The sequence below is a fragment of the Artemia franciscana genome, chromosome 3, assembly GCF_032884065.1.
Source record: "Artemia franciscana chromosome 3, ASM3288406v1, whole genome shotgun sequence".
NCBI lineage: Eukaryota > Metazoa > Arthropoda > Branchiopoda > Anostraca > Artemiidae > Artemia > Artemia franciscana.
Genome location: NC_088865.1, coordinates 19,372,373 through 19,388,896, shown reverse-complemented (window position 1 = coordinate 19,388,896; position 16,524 = coordinate 19,372,373). Strand labels below are relative to the sequence as shown.

Sequence of the window (16,524 nt, the reverse complement as noted above, 5' to 3'; positions counted from 1 at the left end):
GTGTACAACCATCCATAAAGTGACAGCAGTAAGCTATATACAGTATTCTTCAGACTATGAATACTATACTACACTAGCAGCATTAGAGTAAATATGATACAATACTTTTGATAAAATGGTACATATAAAATTATGGAATATGCTATTTATGGCTAATATGGCTTGCCATTTAAGTAGATTACATTGTCAATTGTGATTCAGAAAACTATTGATATTTCTGACTGCGAGCTATACTAAGTTACATCTGTTACTTTTCGGCAAATGTTACGTATAAAAATACTTTTCGCTCAAAGCAAAACGGTCAAAACACAAGTTGTGCTGCAAAAGGGTCGGCAGCTTTTGGAATTCTGCTACTGGCAGCTTTGGAATTTTTTGCACACCTGCCTACAAACATTTCTTTAAAAAGAGGCAAAGAATACGACATTGGACCTTAAAGTCTCTACCGGCGGTGCTGATCTCCATTTCATGGCCCTTCAGCCAGGAAGCTCATTTGGGGGCTGCAGGCCAGCTATTCTATGTTTTCGCACATTCTTTCTGTTTGCATTCCTCAAATTTATCGTGGGACCTATTTAGAGCTGGATCAACTTTGGCACCGCTGAGCAGTCACGCCACTGGCCCCCGTTCCAAATCAAATAATCTTGTCAATTTTAAAGGAAAAAGGCCTCTGTGTGTAACTATGCATCTTTGATAGTTGCGGGTACCAATTAAAAAAAAAAAAAAACAATGGTTGAAAAATCAGCCTAAAGCTTTTTTTGAAGGTGTAGTTGTCTTTGGAAAGAACAGATTGTTCATGTATGAATTTTTATGGATGAAAAGTATTTCCAAATGTAACTGGTCATTTTCAACGCTCGACATGGCAACACTTTCGAAAATGTGGTGCCCCCATATAAATTTTATAATCTTGAAACAACTAAAAGTGAAATTTTTAAAAAATCGCCGTTTTCACGTAGGAATAAACCTAAGCTGGGTTCAGAACTGAAAGAAGCTGGTTTCTGGGTTTCTTGGCAGTTAAATAAGGCTCAAAGAAATAAAAAAAAAAAAAAAAAAATCGGGCTTGAAAAGAAGGCCTGACTAAAACCGAGTTAAATTTTTCGAGTTTGTTGAAACCCTCTGTTTTGCATCTCTTCGGGAACTGTATTACCTAGCAGCCTTTTTACTTTCGTCCGTGTGCTTCTGATTACCAATTGAAATAAAAACTATGGCTTCCTTTCATTTCTTCTTTGTCAGTATTACTTATATTATTTCTGTAATATATAATTGTTAATCAAACAGTTCGTGGTAACGAACTGTAGTAAGGAGCGACCCGGCTCAATAGTAAACCAAACTCTAAAAAACGGAATTTTGATGCTAAAATATACATCAAAAGAATCAGATTTTCATGCTTATTTTAAATATATAAGTTTCATCAAGTTTAGCCTTTGTCATCAAAAGTTACGAGCCTGAAAAAATTTGCCTTATTTTAGAAAATAGGGGAATACACCCCCTGATAGTCACATAATCTTAACGAAAATTACACCATCGCATTCGGCGTATCAGAGAACCCTATAGCAAAATTTTCAAGCTCCTATCTACAATAATGTAGAATTTCGTACTTTTTTTCCAGAAGACAAATCACGGGTGCGTGTTTATTTGTTTTTTTTTTTGTTTTTTGTTTTTTTTTCCAGGGGTCATCGTTTTGACCAAGTGGTCCTAGAATGTCACAAGAGGGCTCATTCTAACGGAAATGAAAAGTTCTAGTGCCCTTTTTAAGTGACAAAAAAAATTGGAGGGCACTTAGGCCCCCTCCCACGCTCATTTTTTCTCCAAAGTCAACAGATCAAAATTTTGAGATAGCCATTTTGTTCCGCATAGTCAAAAACCATAATAACTATGTCTTTGGGAATGACTTACTCCCCCACAGTCCCTGGGGGAGGGGCTGCAAGTTACAAATTTCGACCAGTGTTTACATATAATAATGGTTATTGGGAAGTGTACAGTCGTTTTCAGGGGATTTTTTTTTGGTTTTGGGGGTGGGGTTGAGGGGAGGGGGCTATGTGGGAGGATCTTTCCTTGGAGAAATATGTCACGGGGGAACAGAAATTCAATGAAAAGGGCGCAGGATTTTCTAGAATTACTATATAAAAACAATGAAAAAATAAACATGGAAAAGTTTTTTTCAATAGAAAGTAAAGAGTAGCATTGAAACTTAAAACGAACAGAGATTATTACGCATATGAGGGGTTCTAAAAATACTTTAGCATAAAGAGTGAGGTATTTAGGAGGAGATAAATACCTCGCTCTTTATGCTATAGTATTTTTAATAATTTCAACTATTTATTCTACGGCCTTTCTGATTCAGGGGTCATTCTTAAAGAATTGGCACAAAACTTACGATTTAGTGTGAAGAACGAGGTATTACCGAGGTTACAAACCCCCTCATATACAAAATAAAAATTAAAGAATATAAAAGTTTGTTACGTAAGTTTTTTCTTAAGTTACGTATATTTTTTACTAATTAAAAAATTCGTTAGAAATTAAAATTTATAGTTGCCTTTTTATGTAACCGAAAAATTGCATGGCAACTAGGCCTCCTTCCCCATCCCTTATTTCTCAAAATCGTGATCAAAACTAAGTGAAAGCCATTTAGCCAAAAAAGGAATTAATATGCAAATTTCATTTTAATAATTTATGTGTGGAGAGCCAAAATCAAACATGCATTAATTCTAAAACGTTCAGAAATTACATAAAAAAAAAACTAGTTTTTTAACTGAAAGTAAGGAGCGACATTAAAACTTAAAACGAACAGAAATTACTCCGTATACGAAATGGGTTGTCCCCTCCGCAATCCCTCGCTCTTTACGCTAAAGTTTGACTCTTTGCCACAATTCTGCTTTTTAAAACAATTAAAAGCTTTAGCGTAAAGAGCGAGGGATTGCGGAGGGGACAACCCATTTCATATACGGAGTAATTTCTGTTCGTTTTAAGTTTTAATGTCGCTCCTTACTTTCAGTTAAAAAAAACTAGTTTTTTTTATGTTTACTATGGGACTGTGGTGGTTCAAAGAAAATCCAGAAAAAAATTCAATCAACACTGGCCAGTTGGTGGCAATTTAGAAATTTGGATCACTTATTTTAGTAAGGATATTGGTTCGCGGAAATTGTGAGGAACAACTACTTGGGATAGACGTATGTGAAAGGGGTCGGATGATTAAAACCCTAGAAAATAATTGTCATATTACTCAGTAATGCTGGTAAGTTCAAGCGGGTCAATATCCGGGCAATGAGTGCGTTTTCTGAGTAATTGGGTAAAGATATTTTGTTTGTCTTATCATATTATTGTTTTGTAATATTGATTCTGAGTTTGGTTTCAGCGCTGTTTTATTGATTTTTTTCTCTTTGTTATTTTTTAACTATGATCTATGTGTCTTTCATGTTAAAATGCAGGTAAAAATATACATTTTGTTGATAGATTTGAAATTAGGGCTTTGTGCGTGTTGAAGGATTGATAGGAATGTTTAGTATAGGTCTGGAGGATGAAGTCTTTTAAATTTTGTATTGAAATGTTTAAGTTTTAGCACGGATTCTCGTTGTCTAGTTGTGTGGGGTAGTGAACCAGAACCAAGCACAGAAATTAAGTGATGATCTATTTATTTTATGTTGTATTATTGTTTTTTAGCCGTCAGAATATGGCACGGAAGAAAAGACTTACCAAATGTTTGGTAAAGAGCCTGAGAAAAAGAATTTAAGTGCAAATATTTACCCAACTAGGCTGATAAACGATTGTAAAAACCTGTAGAATTTGGTCTCTATTTTAACTTATTATAATTATCATAACTCTGTGATAACTTTTCTCACAAACTACTAAGAATTAAATATAGACTAGTTTACTAAGTCTAAAGATTGCAGTTAGTGCTAAGAAATAAAAGAGGAAAGCTTTATGTAGAATGATGCTAAAAATTTTGAAATAAATTTACAGCAGATATTGTGATCCCAATCTACTCAAAGTAGCTTCAATGCTCAAATCGGGTTTCTATTTAGCAAAGATAAAAAAAATCGAACTGAACTGGAATGAATACGCCCTCAGTATGGATGCCTTAATAAATTTTAATCGATAAATTTCTTCGTAATTCGTTCTTAAATATTGTAATAAAACTATAAATCTTATTAACAAACATTAGTAAATAAATGCCTTTTTTTTTTTTCTTGATAGCCTTTAATTCCCTTGACTATGCGATAAATAATTAAAAAACTTTTGCAGTTGAAACCATTATTCCCACTGAAGAAAAAGAGTATACCTATGACGATTTGCTAGAGCGATTTTATAAGACTTTAAAAGAAAAGAATCCTGAGATGGTAACTGGCGAAAAGAAGAAGGTGATGATGAAACCACCCCAGGTTGTCCGAGTGGGGGCCAAAAAAACCTCCTTTGTCAATTTTTCAGACATATGCAAATTATTGCATCGATCACAAAAACATGTTTTGGATTTTTTATTGGCTGAGTTGGGAACTCAAGGCTCTATTGATGGAACTAATCAGCTTATTATTAAAGGTAAGGAAGCTAACTAATTTTAATTCTCGTCAAATTAACAATCTAACCATAATTCCTAGCAGAATACCCAAAATACCGCAAAAACAAAACAAAAATATATTGCCTATGTGCAGTATCTGTGTAAACTGGTTTAACTATTATTGGAAAGTAATTGTCAAGACAAGATGTAAAAAAAATACGAAGTAGAAAATAAAATAGTAAAGAACGTCAGAATCAGTGTTAACAGTGAAGAATCCGAAAAAGAACGTTTCCGCTGATGATAGTGAACACTATACTTGATTTAGAATGTGCCCTTACGTCATTGCTAAGTATTAAGAAAGAAACCCTAATACAATATCATGACCGATACAGTAGCGTCAACTAAATAAAGATTCACGAGTTTCCCTTGGAATTTTTTTTTTCTGGACGTTTTTAGCGGGTTGCGTAACACTAGCGAGGCCCTTTTGAAGGACTGAAAGGGATTGACCAGCCTCTCCCCTGTGGAGGACCTTCTCCGTCCCTGGGTACCCCCTTAACCTAACATAGCGTTGGATCAAAATTTGAGGCATGCATTTCATTTGGAATGATCAAAGAGTCGAAAAAATGTGCCTACAGAAGGGACATAATCTAAACTGTGCAATTGGTCGATTCTTTACAGAAACGATTTTTAAGGGAAAATAGGCATATCCAAGCTTGTTAAAAACAGAGTCTTGCAGTGAAAAGAGATATGTATGATCGGAAGTAAAAATTTGGGTATTAATCTTTCTTGCCCTCAACCGCCAGTTTTTTTGCGGAGGGTATATACGCTACACCTTTTTTAAGTTGGAATGACGTGAGGATTGTCAATCCTAGTGCTAAAACGAGCCCGAAGTAACTCAGTGCAAAATTCTGGAACTAAAAAAGTCAGTGCAAGCCTTAAAAGCAAAAAAAAAAACCGCGATCTGGTACAAAAAATGAGCCAAGTCCTGAGTCTGTATTAAAACGAGCTAAGGTCCGATTCAAGGCAATAATTAGGAAAGTCTTCAATTAGTGTAAAAACGAGCAAATTCTGAGTTGAGAGCTGACTTGGTGCAAAAACAAGACAATTCCTGACTTGTAAAAATGAGTCTAAGCTGCAGACTGTCGATGACATGTTGCAAAAACTATCAATGTCTTGCTCACTACACCTTAGTTTTGACTCCGGCCAAAGCGAGTCAAGTCCTGAATCGCTGAAAAAATGAGCGAAGTCCAAGCTGCAGAATTTTGGTGTCTTGCCCCCAAAAAGAGCGCTAAGTCCTGAATTGGTGTCAAAATGGTTAAGTCTTGATTTGATGCAACTACTAGCAAAAACCTGATAAAGCTGGCCCGTGGCCCCTCTAACATTTCTAAACCTCACTTCATTGCTAACTTTAGCAGAAAGCCTTATTTGAACGAAAATCATACATGTATTGTCAACCTGTAAGTTCAAGACACAAGGTGGGCCTTTGGCTTCTCCATCACCGTACCCCATCGCCAACGCTTTATTAGAAATGAAACCAGGTTTTTTTTTTTTTTTTTTTTTTTTTTTTTTTTTTTTTTTTTTTTTTTTTTTTTTTTTTTTTTTTTTTTTTTTTTTTCTTTTTTTTTTTTTTTTGGCTTGAAACTTGCAAGGCAAATGCCTATTCTCTGACTTCTGTACGAACATGCTCGGCTATACGAAAGGCTATAGAATGAGATTTCTGCTTTCTTGAAACCAAAATATATTTTAACATTTCTTTCGTTTGTTTGCTATAAAATAAAATAACACGTGTTTTATATTGGTGAATAAATAACTAATCGTAAAACACACACAGTCCCCACTTTTCGCATGTAATGGACTTTGCAAGAATTTTTTTTTATGTATATATTTTCTTCTTCTTTTTTCAATACCTTGCTCAATCTGACCAACGTTGTTTTTTTTATTCGTGGGAGATTTTTAAACAACCAACCTAACTTCAGTAATATGCAACAAATTTTCATTAATAGTTCCTTCCTTTAAATGCATTCACCTCAAATAAATAAATAATCAATTGGCAAATTATTAATTGATTCGTTGAGTCCAAAAATTGGCTTGAGCCAACTAAGCGAATTGCTGCAAAAATTGCCAATTGACATTTTATTGGTTGTTTTTAGGCATCAATTTTCTATAATTTTGAATGAAATGAAATCAAAAGGAAAAATCATATTAGTTTACATAAACCTTTTGGATCTGATTGTTTGGAAATTTAATAAGTTCTGTTTTATTCATTTTACTTTTCATTTCTTTCTTGTTTTCAGTTTATTTGATAAATTGTTTATATATATATATATATATTTATATATATATATATTTATATATATATATATATATATATATATATATATATATATATATATATATATATATATATATATATATATATATATATACATATATATATATATATATATATATGTATATATATATATATATATATATATATATATATATATATATATTTAATGTACATGTATACATATATTTATTTAATTAGCCTTTAATTTTGTTTTGTTCTTGGACTCGTGCCCCCCCCCCAAAAAAAAAATCTTGACACTTAACTATTTTTCTGTATTTTCTATATTTTTTGCCTGTTTTTTTCTTTTAAACTGTACCTCCACACCCCCCTTCCCCTCTTTAAAGTGAAATCACGCATCCATACCTGTATGGATAAGGTTTTTAGTTTGTACGGGAAAATTTCGGCAGCCTGGAGTAATAATCGAAAAAAAGTTAGTCAAAGCCGACTTTGTCAAGCATCTCCAACGATTTAAATTGTTTAATAACGAGATAACTTGCAATAGAGTTTATACAATTGTAAAAGGAACAGAGCCTGTATTTTTAGTTCTCATATAACAAGATTAACTGCCAATTTTGACTAAAATCAAAACATACGGTAAGATAATGTATGAACGAAAAACCACAGTGATCAACAAAATAAGCAAGATCGGCTATAATAAAGAAGAAACCCGTTGGCCTTGTAAGACTTGCAGCAATTTATGGTAACAGAAAAATAATGTTCATGCGAAAATGAAAGAAAACTCAACTATCATAATCATCAAAAATCACTATCATCAAAAAATAAAAATTGAAAAAGAAACAACAAATTAATATCAACTTGCCAAATAACCATCTTCGCTTACTAATAAAAAAATGCTTCGAATATTTGAAATTGAATATAATTTTTTTTTTGAAGTTGTCAAGTGCTATTCTTTTTAAATACAAAAAAAAGAATTTCGTGCTGTTCGCTGATGCTGCTATATAGGAACCTAAAGATTTCCGTCAAAATGTTTGAAATAGCTCTTAAATACCCTAAAGTCATAACACTGTCACGAAAGCCTTGTTTTCCCAGAAATACTATTCATTTCCTTTGCTTTTACTGATGACCCCTCCCATCCGTGATCATTCGATCCCTGTAATTTTTGAATCTTGCACAAATACTTTTAGGTATCTATTTTATCATATTATACTGTCTAAAAAAAAAAATGTAATGTACACAGTTGTTTTAGCGATTGAACGTTCTCAGGTGGCTATATACACGAGTTGTCATCTTGAGTCCCGGTTATACGAGTAAAAAGTCGTTTTATTCGCTCTTTTCCTATCAAAAAGGCTGGAAGTGGACGTGTTTGTGCCTTTTGCTTTACTGAAGAGACAGTGAGTTACTCTGAGATTTTGTACTCCGGTTATATAACTCCGGAGGCTATGTAACTCCGTTATATGCACAAGAGCACTTGGAATTATGCAAACCCTTGGCTATATACTTTGGTTAAGATATGGTACTTGGAATAACATTAAAGTGTTATTAATATATTTTCAGGTAAATTCACACAGAAACAAGTTGAAAATGTGTTACGTCGATATGTAAAAGAGTATGTCAGCTGTAAGACTTGTCGATCTTTGAATACAACACTTCAGAAAGATAGTCGCCTTCACTTTCTCCAATGCGAGGCCTGCAATTCTCGTTGTTCTGTTGTTAGTATCAAGGCTGGCTTCCAGGCCGTAACTTCTAAGCGCGCTGCAGCCAGAGCAAAAGAATCATAGGTTTTGAAGGTGTATTATTATTTTTTATTTCTTTTTCGAGCCAATTAAAGGTTTTTGACTGTATATATTGATGATGTTTCGAAGGTATTGGTATATCAATGTAAGGACGCATTGAACATAAATATATCTGATTAAATCTGGGATATGGCTTGTATGTCATCTCCTGGGAAAAAGTGATTTTCCTACGGGGGATTGTAATTCTCCTATATGGAGTTTTTGGGCTGTTTTTTGAATTCTAATTAATTTGTTTTTTGATAAAATTTTACTGTTGAGATTGAACGAAATAATAGTTACTACTTCCGAATCTGCTTCAAATGGCGGTTCTTCTTTATATGGCACTATTTCAAAATACGTCTTTAAATTTCCGATTACTAACGGCTAAATTTGCACCTCCCCCATCCCTGTATAGATTTATTTTCTTGACAAACCAAAAACAGTTGATTTGCATAAACAACAACGGAGAGAGGAAAGACACTAAGAACTAATAACATAAATAAGGAAGGAAAAAAGAGTAAATTATAAGTAAAAAAAAATAATCACGGATTAAAAATCAAGCTATTCAGTTTGAATAAAAGTCTATTAACTAAGCTATGGTTTCGACTCTTTTCCCCGATAATTAAAACTCAATCAAGAGTAAGGGCTACACTATATTCAACCAGTTCAAACCCCGTCACGATACGCTCTCTACAATATTCAGAATAATCAGTCAAGAAGATCAATACCGGCTTCGACCGTACCACGAAAACAAAAGTCAGCTTTTCCAATACTATTTTACAGAATAGAATTATCTTCAGCACCCTGCGATTTATTGGGTCTGTCCGTATGAGGTTCTGATGTCACAGTAATAATCAAACAGTTCGTGATAACGAACTGTAGTAAGGAGCGACCCGGCTCAATAGTAACTAAAACTCTAAAAAACGGGATTTTGATGCTAATAGATACACCAAAAGAATCGGATTTTCATGCGGATGAAAAATATATAAGTCTCATCAAATTTAGTTTCACCAATCAAAAGTTACGAGCCTGAGAAAATTTGCCTCATTTTGGAAAATAGGGTGAAACCCCTTAAACGTTATAGTATCTTATTGAAAATCACACCATTACATTCAGCCTATCAGAGAACCCTTTTGTAGAAGTTTCTGAGTGCCTATCTACAAAAATGTGGATTTTGTATTTTTGGCCAGAAGATCGAAACGCGGGTGCGTGTTTTTTTTCCAGGGGTGATCGTATCGACCCAGTGGTCCTAGAATGCCGCGAAAGGGCTCATTCTAACAGAAATTGAAAGTTCTAGTGCCCTTTAAAAAAATTGGAGGGCACCTAGGCCCCCTCCCACGCTCATTTTTCCCCAAAGTCACTGGACCAAAATTTTGAGACAGCCAATTTGTTCAACATAATCGAAAAACCTAATAACTATGTCTTTGGGGTGAATTACTCCCCAAGAGTCCCCAGGGGAGGGGCTGCAAGTCACTAACTTTGACCATTGTTTGCACATAGAAATGGTTATTGGGAAGTGTACAGACTTTTTCAGGGGGATTTTTTCTGGTTGGGGGAGGGGTTTTCGTGGGATGATCTTTTCATGGTTAATTTATCATGGGGAAGAGAAATTCATTGAAGGGGTTGCAGGATTTCTAGCATTCTATAAAAAAAAAAAAATATGAAAAAGTTTTTTCAACTGGAAGCTCCAATTATTTATTCTACGACCTTTCAGATTCAGGGGTCATTCTTAAAGAATTGGGGTAAAATTTAAGCTTTAGTGTAAAGAGCGAGGTATTGACGAGGGGGCGAACCTTCTCATATACATAATAAAAATATACGAATATAGAACGTCGTAAAAAAATTATATGTTCTAGTTGCCTTTTTAAGTAACCGAGAAAATTGGAGGGCAAATCAAAAGATGTATTAATTCAAAAACGTTCAGAAATTAAATTTAAAAAAACAATTTTTTTCGACTGACAGTAAGGAGCGACATTAAAACTTAAAATGAACAGAAATTACTTCGTATATGAAAGGGGCTACTCTCTCCTAAACGCCCCGCTCTTTATGCTAAAGTTTTTTATTGTTTTAAAAAGTAGAGTTGTGAGAAAGGGTCAAACTTTAGCGTAAATATTGGGGCGTTTAAAAGGGAGTAGCCCCTTTCATATACGATGTAATTTCTGTTCGTTTTAAGTTTTAATGTCGCTTCTTACTTTCAGTTGAAAATATTGTTTTTTTTATTTAATATATAAAAGGCATTAAATGTAGTTTTTTTGTGAAGAATTACATTTTACTTCAATCCAATCGCTTATGAATCTTGAAAAGGGCATTATAAATTTCAAATCGGATGAGCCCTCTCTCAAGTTTCTACAACTAACCTTGCTATAGGAAGTGGCTGGGCAGTCAAAGCCACATCGCTCTTTGCTAAGTTGTCTTTAACTAGGGGCAATCAATTGTGAAAAAGATTTGAGGACAATCACCACCCTTCTCTTCCTATTTTAGTACCCTCTCCCCTCGTAATCCCCAAATGATCTGATCGAAATTCCGAGATAGCCCTTTTGTCCAAAATTGTCGAAAGGTCCAATGAATCAACATACGGATATGACTTGACCCCATAGTCGTCGGTCTAAGAGGACCCCAATGCAGAGGGAAGAATAAACCGAAATAGCATATCTGAAATATCTCGAGGAAAGCTTGGAGGATGGAGTTAAAATATCCAGGTACTAATGGGGACAGAAAGGGGACTACAAATTTTGCGTCGGGGGAGGGAGGAAAGGCTAACAATTTTGGTGTCCGATCCACCGAAACAATTGTGCACTATAAGCTCCAATGGGACATATAATCTATGTACAGTTAAGCAGTAAGGTAAATTAAAAGAAAGTATGTGTCGCCAGGTGATAAAAATAGCGTTTCTATAATATCTTTGAAACGAAATAGGGTATCAAGTTAAAACTTTTAAGGATTGTTCAGAGGGGGGGGGGGCAGCGGACCTTGAATTACGACTTGAGTGGAGATTGTAGGTATAAATCAAAAGACGTTAAGCATTTAGATTATAAAAATACCATTTCTGCAATATTGTCAAGGACTACTTGGTTGATTGAATGAAAATTTAAGGCAGTGTAAGGGGGAGTGAACGGGACTTTCAATTTTGTGCTTGGGGAGAGAGAATAGACATTTTTGGTCTCTGGAATCTTTCTTTGTTGCCATGCAAGTAAACACGACAGTGATTTATTCCACCTACATGCCAACGGACTACCGGGACCTCGCGTCAGACGATAGATTTACCCGAGCTTTGTGACTTGCAGCCCCTCTCCCGGGGACTGTGGAGGAGTAAGTCATCCCCAAAGACATAGTTATTGGGTTTTTCGACTTTGCTAAACAAAATGGTGATCTCAAAATTTTGATCTGGTGATTTTGGAGAAAAATGAGCGTGGGATGGGGCCTAGGTGCCCTCCAATTTTTTTGGTGACTTAAATAGGGCACTAGAAGTTTTATTTCCGTAAGAAAGAGCCCTTTTGCGACATTCTAGGACCCTTGGGTCGATACGATCACCCCTGGAAAAAAAAAAATAAACACGCACCCGTGACTGGTCTTCTGGCAAAAAATACAAAATTCCACATTTTTGTAGATAGGGACTCGAAACTTCTACAGTAGGGTTCTCTGATACGCTGAATGTGATGGTGTGATTTTCGTTAAGATACTATGACGTTTAAGGGATGTTTCTCCCTATTTTCCAAAATAAGGCAAATTTTCTCAGACTCGTAACTTTTAATGGGTAAGACTAAATTTGATGAAACTCACATTTTTAAAATCAGCATAAGAATCGAATTATTTTGATGTATCTATTAGTATCAAAAACCTGTTTTCCACGGTTTTGGTTACTGTTGAGCCGGTTCGCTCCTTACTACAGTTCGTTACCACGAACTGTTTGAAAAGGAGTGGTGAAAAAACCGAATATGTACTGCATTTTCTTTTTCAAAAATGAATTTGACTATTTCTACTTGATTTAGGTTTCCAAACAGCTCTTAAGTTTTTCCATCTAGCCTACTCGAAATTTTACTGTCTGATTAGATAAGACATTTTATGTTTTCCTATGGATTTAGTCGACGCAGACAGGCCGGAAGCAAGCCGTTATTCACGGGTGTGTATGATATGCACCCCCCTTCCAAAACAATCACCCCATAAAAACGTAACAAAAATGTATATAGACTAATTTTGAGATACATTTTTCAAAGTTTTTTCTTATTGTGAACCCCCCCCCCCCCAACCCCCCTGAACAAAAATCCTAGATTTGCCCTTGGCCAGTAGCCAGAGGTAGTGCATTTAATTCGAAGTCGTAAAAATACGAATAATCTGTCTTGACGCATTATCTCCATCCTGATCCATTTTAGTCAATCCATGTCTCCGGGTTTGCCCGCTAATGGACGGAAATTTGGTAAAGTGTTTGACCCCTCAATTTTAAATTCTACTTCAGGGGATTCTGTCGTACATTATTTGGCATAAAGTCAAGGATGACTTGCGGCTTTCGTAAAGTTCACCCAAAATTTGTAGACGCATCATGATTTGCAAAATATATCCAGTTTCCAGTTCTGGTCGAGTCATTGTCAGTGAAAATAACTTTCACTATATTTACTTTATCATCTTTTTGTTGCGATTTGTGATAAGCATCATGTGTAGGCTATTGAGTAACGAGTTTAGTAAATATTTAGCAATATAAAGATAAAGTTTATCTGCTTTTAATCACGTAAATTTTAAAGAATTCTCTCGTATGTACAGAAAAAAAAAATCCCTTTATCTTTGATTTATGAAGAACCCTTTTTTAGCAGATATGTCACATTACAGAAATGGATTAAATATCTATAATCGAAATATTTTTTATGGAACCATGTTAGTTATATTAAGAACTAGCTGTTGGGGTGGCGCTTCGCGCCACCCCAACACCTAGTTGGTGGGGGCGCTTCGCGCCCCCCCCCCCCCCAAGCCCCCCCGCGCGCATAAGTCGTTACGCGCCATAATAGTTACGTGCCATTGTAGTTGTGTCCCTATGTCCCACCTGTGAATATAGATAGATATATATATATATATATATATATATATATATATATATATGGTTTTAACTACGTAAAACTTGCGAATATACAACATTCTTTGCTGTCCCATTGTCTTTGCATATAAATAGATTGTCAGGTTTACCGACTCTTGAACATGCAACATATAATGGTCCATGGGAAAACAATCTGTATTCAGATCTATACCTCATGATTCTAATGATTGCCCTTGAGCTTTGTTGATGGTGATTGCTAATCGACCATTCCCTGTCCCGGTGTCCCGGTCGTCATTTACATCCCCCTGTTTCCCCCGGTGTCCCCGTTGTAGTTGTGTCCCTGTGTCCCGGTCGTCATTTATATTCCCTGTGTCCCGGTCGTCATTTGTATCCCGGTGTCCCGGTCTGTATATACATTCGTTTTTTAGTTTTGTTTTTCTCCTTTATTTTTTTCCTTTTTTTTCTTTTTTAGCTTATTTAGATTTTTAGATTTTTTAGTTTTTTTATTAGTTTTTAGTTTTTTTTTCTTTTTAGTTTTTTTGTCCCGGTCGTCATTTATATCCCCCTGTTTCCCCCGGTGTCCCCGTTGTAGTTGTGTCCCTGTGTCCCGGTCGTCATTTATATTCCCTGTGTCCCGGTCGTCATTTGTATCCCGGTGTACCGGTCTGTATATACATTCTTTTTTTAGTTTTGTTTTTCTCCTTTATTTTTTTCCTTTTTTTTTCTTTTTTAGTTTATTTAGATTTTTAGATTTTTTAGTTTTTTTATTAGTTTTTAGTTTTTTTTTCTTTTTAGTTTTTTTGTAGTTTTTAACTTCTTTTTAGTTTTGTTAATGTTTTTTTTTACTTATGTCCTGGTCGTCATTCATACTCCCTGTGTCCCGGTGCTTCCCGGTGCTTTGTTGATTGCTAATCGAACATTCCTTTTGTCCTGGTCGCTTTCTCTTTGAGTTTCGTCATTTATTTTTTTCTTTTTTAGTTCTTTTAGTTTTTACCTTTTTTAGTTTTTTTTAGTTTTTTAGATGAAAATTTTTTTTAGTTTTTTCCTTTTTTTCTTTTTAGTTTTTTATTGGTTTTTACCTTTATTTTAGCTTATTTTTCAGTTTTTTCCTTTTTTTTAGTTTTTTTTTATTTTTTATTTTTTTTAGTTTTTTACCTTTTTTTAGTTTTTTTAGTTTTTTTAGTTTTTTAGCTTTTTTACTTTTTTTATTAGTTTTTAGTTTTTTTTTGTAGTTTTTGCCTTTTTTTAGTTTTTTCAGGTTTTTTTTTTAGTTTTTTATTGGTTTTTACCTTTATTTTAGCTTATTTTTCAGTTTTTTCCTTTTTTTTTAGTTTTTTTTAGTTTTTAGTTTTTTTCGTTTTTTACCTTTTTTTTAGTTTTTTTAGTTTTTTTAGTTTTTTAGCTTTTTTATTTTTTTTATTAGTTTTTAGTTTTTTTGTAGTTTTTGCCTTTTTTTAGTTTTTTTAGTTCTTTAGCTTTTTTATTAGTTTTTAGTTTTTTATTGGTTTTTACCTTTATAGTTTTTTTAGTTTTTTAGCTTTTTTATTTTTTTTATTAGTTTTTAGTTTTTTTTGTAGTTTTTGCCTTTTTTTAGTTTTTTCAGTTTTGACGTCACCTAATCCAGTTTTTTCAGGTGACGTCACCTGACACATCCATCCACACATCCACAGACAGACAACTTATTTTTATATATATAGATTAATGCGAGCGAACAAGAATCGATAAGCATATAAAAGGTCCAGAATTTCTTTTCCTTGCTTATCCTCCCTTACAAATTTCTAAAAGTAGCAATTTTTTTTTCTGAAGCAAAAACGAATTCCAGATTGAGCAATCGGCCGAGAAAGACATGTTTTAACGATCATGGTGAGAAATTGCGTATTTGTATGTATTTAAATTTGTGGTAGGTTTAAACTACCACTAGTACTTCATGTTTCTAAGACACGGCACACACATTTTCATTTCGAAAGCCTCCTTCGCAAACTATTTTTGTGAGTTAGAGTAGAGGATCTAGCCTAGTCGATAAGAAAGAAACAGAAACCTCTAAATGCCCCAACGATCAAAGAAGACAGAAGGAAACAGATTTGACCACTCCATAGAACTCATTTAGTTGGAGCAGATAGGCTAAGAAAGCTAAGAAGTTGAAAACAAAATATCACATCACACCTTTGTTTAACGTGGCCTATAGAAAATATTTCCCAACGACATTCAGGTCTGAGCGGAGTACCGATACCATTCCAAGATTGCAGTGAACATTGAATTTTGAATCAGAAAATAATGAAGCCAATATTTAATGAGATATGAACAATAGACCCGGTAGACAGTTCCGTACCCAGTGAAAAGGGCCAGAGGAAGGCTCAGGGATGTGTATGGGGGGCCTTGGGGGCATAACCCCTTAAACCCACAGCCCCCTCCGATTGATGCCACGGCATGGATACGCCAGGGACTAAAAGGGCATTTCAATATTTGAAAATATTTAACTCTCGATCGTCAAGATGCATATAACATATACAGGGGCATATCCAGGATTTTTATTGTGAAAAGGGGGTATTGTTTCATAGGGGTGTGAGTACAAGCGCTTTTAAAAACTTATCGAAAATGTGTTTATATTATTTTTGTTACATTTTTGCGAGTCAGAAAACATTGCGGGGAGGGGGGGGGTAAAGCCGCTCCCCTGGATACGGCCTTGAACGTATATTCATTTTCGTAAGCTGGTTATGTTTTTATTGACAGTTCAGTATTTCCTCGCCCCTTTAAGATTACGGTCTTATCCGAACATAATTTAATTTTCACGATTACTGTAGAATTTATTCATTGACACATTAAACACCGACGAGCTAGATGTATATTATCACGCAATACCAGATAAATATGGGAAAAAGATTCATTAATTTGGCCGTAGATATTATCTCTATTTTTTGAGCTAATTCCAAATTAGAGTCATTTTGGTATT

At 34.5% G+C, this 16,524-nt stretch overlaps 1 protein-coding gene across 1 annotated transcript in view; it reads left to right on the top strand.

Annotated features, from left to right (window-relative positions):
- The window catches only part of LOC136024983 (eukaryotic translation initiation factor 2 subunit 2-like), a 39,038-nt gene extending 30,418 nt beyond the window's left edge, over positions 1-8,620 (top strand). Inside the window, exons 5-6 of the mRNA XM_065700592.1 lie at positions 4,237-4,527; positions 8,334-8,620. Coding sequence (XP_065556664.1) covers positions 4,237-4,527; positions 8,334-8,557 — 515 coding nt within the window. The 3' untranslated portion in view covers positions 8,558-8,620. The remainder of the gene's footprint in view (positions 1-4,236; positions 4,528-8,333) is intronic.
- Positions 8,621-16,524: the final 7,904 nt, after the last annotated feature.